Source organism: Micromesistius poutassou (assembly GCF_964030765.1).
Source record: "Micromesistius poutassou genome assembly, chromosome: 10".
Classification (NCBI taxonomy): domain Eukaryota; kingdom Metazoa; phylum Chordata; class Actinopteri; order Gadiformes; family Gadidae; genus Micromesistius; species Micromesistius poutassou.
Window position 1 is genome coordinate 12,330,324 of NC_140280.1, and position 12,047 is coordinate 12,342,370.

Here is a 12,047-nt window from a genome sequence, read left to right on the forward strand (position 1 = left end):
TGCCTTTGTGAAGTTTGGCTGTGTATGGTTTTTAATTGTTGATTATATACTCGTCAATAGTCTTGGAATAGCCTTGTAAACAACTGATCAAATTATGGAATTCTCTGGAATTCATCCTTTGGGATGAACCAGCGGCTATTCCAGATACCAGACGGGTCAGCTGTGACTTTTCAGGTGTTTTTTTAGGGTGGAAAACTGGCCATAAATATGAATCAAAATCAGATATGCAACCTTATTAGTGTATATTAGTGTACATACAGTGTATCCAATTATGTTTGTTTATTAAATCTGTTTCTGAAATATGATATCCATAATGGGTATCAAGGGCTTGTTCATGTTAAACGCCACGCTCACTCAGTCAGGTATTCAGTGTTGCTTCAACAGCCAGACATCCTATACATGCAAGCTGCCTCCAGGGTTCCATGCAGAGAAAGCAAGCGTCCCCAGGATCTTCCGTCCAGCCTTATTCCTTCTGAGGACCTCTTGTTGAATCTGAAGTTGCTGAAGAAAAACCCTTGCTGAAGAGGCCTTTGATTGGGCTAGTTGAGTTATCAGGCTAAAGTTAGGCTTCTTAATTTTGACTTCTTACGCAGAAAATGTGAATTGTATTATTTGTGTTACACACCATATCGTACATTTTGTATTAAGCCTATTCAATGACAGGCCACACAATGAATGACTATTTGTGATTATATGTTTTTCTATTCAAAGTAATGAATCAAATTGTATTAAAAAGTGTACTCGAAATACTGAAGCCCTATATTGAATATATTTTGCGAGGATGGTTTGCGTCCGTCAGTGGGATGTCATAGCTAGAGTTTGAACACAAGGGCGCAGCAGAGAGAACGTAATCATTTGCAACACTGCCGATAAAGGCGCTGGCATGCAACCTGTTTAGTATCGTTACACACCATGCGTTTTTTTGACACCATATCACCCAGAAAGTTCTTGATATACTTTATACATGCATTTCATTTGTTTTGCCCTAGCCTACATTTTAAGATGAGTTAGTATAGGCTTACATAATATTGATAACAATACATTATATTTATATAGTAAATATAAAAAAGTAAATATAAAAAAAGACTATTAAACAAAGTTTAATAGTCAAAGCCGAATAGACAAAAAAAACAACCAAACAGGGCTGGAGATGGGGGAGGTATGAGGGTGGGGGTGGACAGTGGAGGTGATGGGGGAGGTAGGAGGGTGGGGTGTGACAGTGGAGGTGATGGGGGAGGTAGGGGGTGGGGGTGTGACGGGAGGACGTGCGGTAGGGAGATGGGAGAGGTAGGAGGGTGGGGGTGTGACGGGAGGACGTGCGGTAGGGAGATGGGGGAGGTGGGCCTGGGCCAATGTGTCTGGCTGTGATGCGGCCTCATTATTTATATGTAGTTGTAGGCAACAACATGCAGGCCTAAGGCACTGATGAAGAGATAGTCAGGATCTGAAACTGGACCAGGGTGATCCTAGCCTACATTTTGTTGAAATACCGCTCAAAATCTGACTGGGCTTTCTGATCCTTGATCACAAAACATTGGATTTCCAAATCGAATCTGATCTGATTGAGAGTAAAAGTTGTGAACTCCCGGGCCAAGGCGAATGGGTTACCACATCGTCCAATAATAGCATGTAGACCTAAAGAGTCCTCTGATACAAACCAATCTAAGTATGTCCTCCATGGGAATTCATGTTAGATATTTCCTGTGAATAAATACTTCTACAGATGCTTTATGTTTTGCTAGGTTGAAGTGTGTCCCCTAATGTTCGTGCTTGTACCATTTGGTGTTTATAAGTGTTGGGGGGGACTCTTGTCGGCAGGGGGTAACTGTAGAAAGAGCACAGCTTGCCCTGGACATAATCTGCCTGCATAACACACACTGCCCAAAATGGTAGCAGAGAGAGAGAGAGGGTGAAACATGGTCGTAACCTAACACCCTCACCTCAGTCCCCTTCCACCGCGGCTCCCTCACACACACACACTCACACACACACACACACACACACACACACTCACACACACCCCGTCCTGTTGAACTATGGGCAGGCCAAGCAGTGGGTCACTGTGGTGGGAAAAGCCAAGTGATTAAACAATGTGAGACAGCAGTTTGGGGAACAGCAGCGAGCAGAGACATGACAAAGAAGGAAACAGTGAACCGCCAGAGCAAAGACAGGGATTTAAAACTTATGTGAAGACTGGAGAAGGCGACCCAGACAGGAGAACCAGGAAGGGGGGGGTTCACTACCGTGTTGGAAGAGGAAAGATCAGGGGGAATCACTGCTCTGCTGAGACTGGTTCCAGAGGCTGACGGTCAGTAGGCTGGCGTCCACACTGACTCGGAGTTACTGAGTTAGTGAGGGGTGTGTGTGTGTGTGTGTGTGTGTGGTTGTGTGTGTCTGCACCAGACAGGCCACAGCATGGCTCTGCCCGTGGACCTGAGCTCCCTGCAGGGTTTCCAGGGGGTGGAGAGGGAGGCAGCCCTGGGTACACTGGAGAAGCAACTGCTGTGTCCCATCTGCCTGGAGATCTTCACTAAGCCTGTGGTCATCCTGCCCTGCCAGCATAACCTCTGCCGGAGGTGTGCTAACGAGCTGTACCAGGTCAGCCCAGAGTGCCATGCATGTGTATGGCATGCACGTATGTGTGTGTGTGTGTGTGTGTGTGTGTGTGTGTGTGTGTGTGTGTGTGTTTGTGTGTGTGTGTGTGTGTGTGTGTGTGTCTGGTCGGTTCTGGAGAACATACATAGTTTAGGTTTTTGTGTGTTTAACCATGAGCTGTGTAGTGTTGTTGAGTTGTGTGCATAGCTTTCCAGGTGAGTGTGAACAAGTATGTGCACACACTTGTTTGCAACTGCTGACAAACTCGCCGGCCCCCCCTCTCCCCCCTCTCCACCTCTCTCCCCCCTCTCTCTCTTGCTGATCCGTTAGGCCCAGCAGCAGCTGAGGCCTATTAAAGACAGCTATTTCAGGAATATCTCTCTCTATCTATATTGCTAACTATGTATCTATGCATCTATGTATCTATCTATTGTCTACTATTATCTATCTGTCTACTGTGTCCATCTACAATCCATCTATCTATCTATCGATCTATAGATGAAATTATCTATCTATCTATCTATCTATCTATCGATCTATAGATGAAATTATCTATCTATCTATCTATCTATCTATCTATCTATCTATCTATCTATCTATCTATATAGTCTGCCTGTCCACCTGCCTGTCTGCCTGTCCATCTGCCTGTCTGTCTGTCTGTTTGTCTGTCTGTCATGGGAAAAGCGCAGTGGCTCCTGGTTGAGTTCCCTGCTGACATGTACCTCACCGTGTTGGCCGGAGAGAGGTGTGTGATTGGTGAACTCCCAGAGAGGTGCAGCTGTTTCTAACCATATTCCCAAAGTCACGCGGGGCGCAGGACATTAATCTAAGCTACAGGCTATTCCTGTGTACTGATGACATTTTTCTGTGTATCTGTGTGGGTGTGGTGGTGTGTGTGTCTATATGTCTATTATCAATAATAATCTTCACTTCAATAATCTTCACACATCTTCAAGTTATTTGTTTCTGTGTGTGCGTGTGTGCGTGTGTGTGTGTGTGTGTGTGTGTGTGTGTGTGTACACATAAAGCCGTCCCTGTACCAGGCTCGGACCACCATGTCAGTCAACAGCGGTCGCTTCCGCTGTCCCACCTGCCGACAGGAAGTGGTGCTGGACCGCCACGGCGTGTACGGCCTGCAGCGCAACCTGCTGGTGGAGAACATCATCGACGTCTACAAACAAGAGCTCAGCGCCACCACCAGCACCGCCACTGCCAGGTGGGAGGGGATTCATGCTATTCAACGTGACATATTATACCACCAGGTGTGAGTGTGAAAATCTGCCTCTTCTGACATCACAAGTGGGCAGGCGTTGTTTATGTCACCTTTAAACGTCCGCTGTTGACGGGGTGGGAGAGGGAGATGTTGATGCTGTCTTCCTACTAGCTAGAGGAAGAGCCTCTTCACTTCAACTCCATGCTTAAAGGCGCAACGTGTGAAATTATAACCAGCTTGTACCTTCAAATAACCTGGACATATCTGTAGCCAATAATTCTCGCCATTAAATCACATACTATAACTGATATATTCTACAAAAAAAACTCAACCCCACAAAAAAATCGTACAATCGAAAACCCCTCCCACTCACCCCACCCAGCCAGCCGAGCTCCGGTAGTCACAAACCAGTATCCAATTGTAAAACTAAACCCTACAAATAAGACACACCGTTTTTTATGGTATTTTAGTGCTTCCTCTATTTTACATGAATATTAATATGCAGAAATTATCTTTTTTTTCAATAGCTTCCATGTCATGTGAACCAGTGACTCCAAACCAGTATATGTGTATTACTAAACAGGAGACATGAAACACACCTCTTTAAAATACCATAACAAGTGGTGTGTCTTATTTTTAGGGTTTAGATTTACAATTGGATACTGGTTTGGAGTCACTGGGTCACATGGCATAGAAGCTATTGAAAGAAAATGATAATTTCTGCATATTAATATTCATATAAAATAGAGGAAGCACTAAAATACAATAAAAAAAGTGGTGAGTCTTATTTGTAGCCTTTAGTTTTACAATTGGATACTGGTTTGGAGTCACTGGGTCACACGACATGGAAGCTATTGAAAAAACGGTAGTATTTTGTATTGATATATTTACGTGAAGTAATTTATTGACGGTCCCTAAATCAGTTTCCAGCAAGGCTCTGGGAGGTGTGCTAACCGTTCTCCTGCTGGGCAAACCTCAGTGAAGTTGCGGCTGGAACTGGACTGAATATCCGTCGAATATCCAACCTAAAACTAACTTCACCGCGGTAGCAACGCTGCTTAGGCGCCCAGTGTGTTTATTAAGAAAACACAAATTAACACAAAATATCAAACATTACAATGGAAAACATATGATTGAATACACAGAGCGACAATAAAAATAAATAAAATACAAGCCCAAATACAATATCAAATGAACAATATTTACAATAAATGTATTTTTAATCATCTAAGTTATTAATTGTTTTATTGATGATTTCTAAATTTCAAGAATCAAATCCCACGTAGCACCCGCAGTACGCGTGCTACAGGATGAAAAATACTGTCCGAGATCACCCCTCCCTCTTTGCTTTAATCCTCTTCTCTCCCTTCCCAACCAAGCCCCGCCCCTGCAGCCAAGCCCGTGAGTGAGGTGACATGCGCAGACCACGACGGCGAGAAGCTGAACATCTACTGCCTTACCTGCCAGCAGCCCACCTGCTCTCTCTGCAAGGTGTTTGGGTCTCACCGGCTCTGCCAGGTGGCTCCACTGACGGACATCCACCTGCAGAAGAAGGTCAGAACATACAAAGGACTTGTATGTAGAAGAAGAAAACACAAAATGAACTTCTGACGATACCTTACTAATGTGATATGTGGCATTTCAAAAAAATATACAATAATTTGACATTCATTTGACATTAATTAACAAAAAGTCTCTAGACTAGATATTAGTAACTTTAGCTATGCACAAGGTAAAGGGTGTGTCTGTCTGTGTGTTTAAAGGGTGAGTTGAAGCAGGAGCTGTCCTCTCTGATGGCCAAAAACGACCAGGTCCAAGCCTTCATCAATGAACTGGAGCTCACCTGGAGGAACGTAGAGGTGTGTGTGTGTGTGTGTGTGTGTGTGTGTGTGTGTGTGTGTGTGTGTGTGTGTGTGTGTGTGTGTGTGTGTGTGTGTGTGTGTGTGTGTGTTTCTTTGCCAAATGCACATCAAAAACCAGCAGTGGCAGTCATTGCTGGCAATTGAATTCTTGAGTGTGTGCTTTTGTATGTGTTTATTTATGTCTGCTATGTAGTCTGTGGTGTGTTTGTGTATACTGTGTCCTAAGTACAATTACGTCTAGTAATTACATATACTGTTTGATCTGTCCATTGACTGTGTGTCTTGTTGCTCTCCAGGACAACAGTAAGAGCCATAAGCAGAGCGTGTCTGATCAGTTTGACGCCATTCTCTCTACCCTGGAGGAAAGACGAAAGGTAGGCCTGACTGCTAAAAGATGACAGTATATGACAGACGGTCATAAAGCAAGGCCCGAGTTACAGATGTAGTGGTGATGGTCACTAGTCGTAATACTAGTATAATTTGTTATAGAAGCTGTAATCATAGGGGTGTGGGTTGTATAAGAAATAGTAGTAACTTATATTATTATCCATCATAGTAGAAGAGGTCAAAGTAGTGGCAAGTGTAATAATAGTGAGATTAGAAGTAGCTTTCAAAATGTATCTTCATTCTTAATTTGTTTCACAACCAGTTTCAATTTCATTTGAATACAACCAGTTTTAGAATAGCTTTGACCACATGTGGGTACTGTAGTTGCAGTAGTAGCAAGACCAGCATCAGACGTATCATTTCTTAACACCTCTTGATCTCTGTGAAGGTAATGACCCAGCGAATCAGCTCCGAGGCAGAGGAGAAAACAGGCCACGCCCGGTCGCTTATGCAACGCTACGGAGACAGCGTAGAAGCAAACAGCAGACTCTTGGAGACCGCCTCAGAGGCCATGGAAGAGCCAGATATAGCTGCTTTTGTCCAGGTCTGTGTGTGTGTGTTCATGCGTATACGTGCAGAAGCTATTCTTTTGTGTTTGGGTTTCCAAAAACCAATCCAAAGCCTTCTGTTTCTCATGTTTAGACCTCAGGAGAATTGATCACAAAGTAAGTCTCCACTGCATCTAAACACGTCAACAGAACCATTTTTACATTCATTACCTGTGATGGAAGTTTGTAGTGTAATATATTTCCCCCCTCTCTACCTCTCTTCCTTCGTCACTATCATTACTTTCTGGCTTTTCCCACTCTCCCTCTCTACCTTTCCATCTACCCGCTTCTCCCTTCTTGAATAATTCATTTATTCATCATCTTTCTTTATCCCTTATCGTCCTTCCCGATTCATCTTCCAATTCATAAAATATCTCTATAATAATAAATCCACAAAAAACCTCTATAATAAAACACCTCTATAATATATTTTCTAATGACATTTCATCCCCCCTCCCTCCATCAGACTGAGGGCTGCAACCAGCTCAAGCCCCTCAAAGAAGTTTGAACCAGATTGCAAAAACATAACTCAGTACAGGTTTGACTTCAGTAGACAGGAAAAAGCACTACGCACCGTCGACTTCATCAGAGGTATGTATGACGTCTCCAGATTGTGGCCAGTGACAGATCATTAAACCTCATGTCAATGAATCAGTGTTGTGATTCTCTGTTCTATTAAGTTGAAAAGGAAATTCCTACAGAGCTACAACCCAGACTATGGAACTCCCTCCCCCCACACATAAGACAGATTCCATCACAACATTCAAATTCAAACTCAAAACCCACCTGTTCAAACTGGCATATTCACTACGACTGGTCACTGTGCACTACAGTGACCAGTGATCGATATTTGGTTTTAATAATGTTTGATGCTGTTATTTTATGCTTGGTTGTTGTTATTTTATGCTTTTTACTCTATGTAAGGTGACCTTGGGTGACTTGAGAGGCGCTAAAAATAAAATGTATTATTATTATTAACCAGAGCAAGAACACTTCCCTGCAGAGCTACAACAACAACAACAACAAGAAACCTTCCCTGAAGAGCGAAAAGTAGAAGAATGTAAGCTAGAAACCTCAGCTGAAATCTTGCAACCCAAAAATCAACAGGAGTTCATCCACATGGTTCAGAAACCCCAACAAGAGTTGGTTGTGCAGAACATTGAGTGTGTTTTTAATCAAGCGTTAGAGCCAATTCTGGCCTTCATCCCACCACTAGCGCCAACTCAGTCCGTTTTAGCCGCAGCCAACCCTGTTTCACTGGTACTGGGTACTGTGGTGGCGTCTTATGAACCTACACAGCTGGTACCAGAGCAGCAAATGAACAACCTAGCTCATAATGACCGGACGGTGCTGAGAGAGAGGGGGAAGGAAAGAGCAGAGAAGTCAAGAGAGGAGGAGACACAAGAGGAGAGTAAACAGGTGACAGGCTTCAAAACGCCGGACTCCATCAAGGGAATCCAGTGTGAAGACCAGGATGGAATAAACACACAGCAGGTACAGTCCTATCAATCTGTTTTGTCATTATTACTCATTATTTTTATCAGGATATTCCTTAATATCCCTTTCTCATCCACTGGAGGTTCAGTGGACAGGATTAACTGAAAACGTAGGTTTGTAGCCATCTTGTTTGAGTGTTGACGTTTATGTTTTAAACTATTTTTTTTAAATATAATTGTGGACCAGGTTTGGCTGACATGGGTACAATTAATTAACTTATTGTACATTTAACTAAAGTAATGAATGTACTTCCTCTAATCAGTCACATAGTGTATATGCAGCCTCCATTTTCCCCTTGGCCCTTTACAGTTTGTGTTAGCTAATCTCCTTCCCTCTTAAATCAGTGTGAGCTCAGAGAACATCAGATAGATGGAGAAAAGGGAGAAGAAGAAGTAGAAAACAGAAAAGAGGAGTCACAGGATGTCCAACAAAGAGGAGAAGATGCTGCAGAGGAGGACATTGAGCGGGAAGACGGTTGTGAAGAGGCGGCTACGTTGTACCCTGAATGTTACGCAGCCAGGGGTTGGTGCAGAGTTTCTCCGGGTCCGGCTGAATCTAAGGACGCTGCCCACCGATCCAGCAGCCCCCTTCAACCATGTCCTCAAGCTCTGTCTCAGCAAATGCATCCGGAGCCTGGTACCGACATGAAACCCAACCCCCCGGAGAGCTTCAGGAGTGAGACCGCAGGGATGTCCAGGACCGTGCAGGTGCTGGAGGAGAAGTGGGTGGAGGAGGAGGAGGAGGAGGAGGAAGAAGAGGAGAAAGAGGAGGAGCATGAGATGCTTAATGATGGGCTTGTACACGGTGATCTACAGCCCGATCTCCTATTGGGTTCTGAAGAAATGTCTGACAGGGCAGTACAAGGTCCTGGAGAACATATCATTGGGTATGAGCAGGTCTGTCTGGTCCTGGGGAGAGAGGGTTCTGATGTCAGTCGGCAAGAGGTAGAGGAGGGTAACCTTGATGGTGGGGAAGCCAGTAAAGAACAGATAGAATCAGAGGTGGTTTTTGCTTCAGAAGTTGAGAATATGAATGACAGAGAATTGGTTGCAATGCCCCATTTATATGGGGAACAGCTGAAGCCACACCGCAAACTAGCAGATCCCGCTTCAACACTCCAGGAGAAGAACTCTACAACAAAGCATCTTTTAGAGCTAGGGCATTTTACTTTGGCCAGTGGGGAAACGGGAGACGTTGCGCCACAACTAGACAATTACCTGGTACCCGAAGAGCTTGGGCTTGAGGCTTCTACTCTGGAGGCTCCAGAGAATGAACAAGGTTTCATAGAGACTGGGAAGTCTGGGAATACTGGCAGCAAGGTCGACAACATAATGGAGGAGTGTGGAGAAATCATGGTCTTTATTCAGGTTGGTTTTGTCTGGTTGGACCTTTATCTTCATCATCACCGTCGTTCACATCTCCCTCGCACTGCCCTGGCTCTGAGTTCTTCATCCACCTGCTGAAACGGCACATCGTTCTCTTTCACTTTTGTACATTGTTTCGCTGAAACACTTTGGCTGACACAGCTTCACCACTTTCCACTGTGTGAAGTGTTTTCCACATTTTTGGAAAAGCAATGAGTGTGAGTGGGTCATTCAAATTCATCAAATTAAAGACACCTGACTTTCTGACCACCAGATTTTCTGTCTTTCTGTTTCTAACCCTAATGCATCTTTCTTCTCTCCCAGTCATTCTCTTACCTTTTTCTGCTGATCAATGTCATCCATCCATTTGCTGTCTATCTTTAACCCCTAACCACTCCTCACTCGTGTTTCTCCATCTTGTCAATTTCCATCTCCTTTTCAATTCCAATCTCCTTCCCCTACCCACGCTTAATTTCCTCTGACAATCCCCCTACTCTATCAAATTGTCCAATTCTCCATCTTTCTGCAGGCTGTCATCATGCTCTTTTATCTGTTGGCCTTCCTGCTCATCCTGCAAAGAATATGCTGCTTCATGTTTACATAACACCACGCCAGGAGACTCATCCAACTACGGTGTCGCACAGCCAAGGTAAACTGGCATGCAAGTGTGGACACATGGCCGATGACTGGATGCATGTATTCTAAACAGAGATGTGACTTTGGAGCTAAAAATAGGTACTTCCCTTAGGTCACTATGATCCAGGCTAAAAGTGTCCTGAAGACAGATGATAATGATAATGCTAGGTTCACATGCTTCTTTCCAATTGGAATTCACGTGTTTGGGTGTTTCGGCCGTTCGTCCCACTAAATAGACCCTATTTTGTCAATTTTGTCTACTAAATAGACCCTATTTACTGAATAGACCCTATTTAGTGGGGCATGAAGTCCAACTGATTCTAATCCCAGCTCCTGTGAAAATATGATTTCTTTTTTTAAAATTAATTTAACCACTTTTAATTAGGTCTCATCCAAACTGTTTGGTGGCTGATCGTTTGAATGAAAACAGTGTCTGAAGTTAGTTGAAGGACCAATCTTGCAACATCTTGCAACATGGATGTATAAGATATAACCCCACCCTACCCTAATTACCCTCCCAGATGTCCCCTATCCCCATAGTGAGCCTTCATAATAACCCATTGCAGATGTAAACAAAAGACCCTAAAGTTCAAACCCCAGCATCACGCCTGGTTTGTGGTACCTGCTGGATAGCTCAGCTCACCATCATGTGATTTTGAGGTTACCCGCTCTTGAAAATGCTAGCTGTGATTGATTCTCTCTCTAATGTGCTGTCTCTCTATATTGTACTGTCTCTCTCTCTCCCGTGCTGTCCCTCTCCTCTCCAAGCGAGGACTGAGACTGCTCAGGTAGCTTCTCCCAGCTCCTACTCTTCCTCTTTCATGCCAAATGAGCCTCCTCACAGACTAGCTCTCACCTTCTTCTGGCTGAAGCCACTCTGCAAGAGGATGTAGGGCTAGGACTGGAGCCTGTCTGTGTCCATCAGGGCTGTGCATGGGCAACGGTACAGTCTGATGATACGATGATGTTGTATCACAACACTGCATACTGGGCACAGGCCTGGTTCTACGGGGGTGCATAAGCATGCATTGCACCCCCAATTAAATTGTGTGCACCCTCTATTGAAAAAAGGATAATGGATATCCGATATGGCTAAATAAGAACACTGCAGAATCAACGTCACACATTAACCAGAGCAGGAAGGATGGAGACAATTTGGATCACGGAACAGTTGACGTTACTGCGGCTTCTGTCAACTTCAACGTTAGGATCGCCGTTGTGGAGGCTAGCGAGGCTAGCACTAGCAACACTAATTCACTCTAGTTTATTTTAGTAATTCATTAAAGCATTATGTTCATAGCACAGAAACAGAAGATTAACCCATATTTGCCAGTTGTGTCGTGATTGTATTTATTTACAATCTTGTGAAAGGCACCATTTATTACTGATTACTTTTTGTGAAAGTAACATTACTAATTGGGTTTTATCTGTCAGCATTAAAAGTTTGGGTAGCAGGAGTTGGAAAACTAAACCTAAAAATTCAAGACAGAAAGGCAGTACAATAAGCACTGACATTGACATTGAAGAGTATTGACATTTAGTGGTTCACATATATAAACACAGACAAATTCAAAGTTTGAAATGGTTCTTTCCTTGTTCTTTCCTTGACTAATACAGCTTAAATGTGTTTTATTTTTAAGATACAATGTGAATGACAATGTAAAATTGTTTGCTATGTCAAATATCCTGCCACAATTTATTAAAAAGTGGGTTATTTTTGCATTGCAGTCACATGTGTTTTTTTTTTCAGGGTAGAATTCTGTTCTTTTTTACACCTCACACATATCAAAAACCTTTTTCATATCCAAAGCTTGGATATCAATAAGCTAATGTTGCAGCTGAAATGTTCTCCACATCACAAAGACATGATGTGTACCAGCTTTTAAGCACAGTAAATATTATTGTCCCAACATGTGAGTACAACTACCCAAAAGTGCTTGTCAAT

At 43.4% G+C, this 12,047-nt stretch overlaps 1 protein-coding gene across 1 annotated transcript; it reads left to right on the forward strand.

The window, feature by feature from the left end:
• The first annotated feature begins 1,999 nt into the window (after positions 1–1,999).
• LOC311354046 (tripartite motif-containing protein 54-like) lies at positions 2,000–11,822 on the forward strand. The gene is made up of 11 exons (XM_084473837.1): positions 2,000–2,598; positions 3,624–3,811; positions 5,188–5,362; positions 5,572–5,667; positions 5,967–6,044; positions 6,446–6,601; positions 6,700–6,722; positions 7,072–7,196; positions 7,588–8,099; positions 9,996–10,115; positions 10,871–11,822. The coding sequence occupies exons 1-10, from the start codon at positions 2,416–2,418 to the stop codon at positions 10,068–10,070; spliced, it is 1,611 nt and encodes a 536-aa protein (XP_084329963.1). The 5' UTR covers positions 2,000–2,415; the 3' UTR covers positions 10,071–10,115; positions 10,871–11,822.
• The last annotated feature ends 225 nt before the right edge of the window (positions 11,823–12,047 follow it).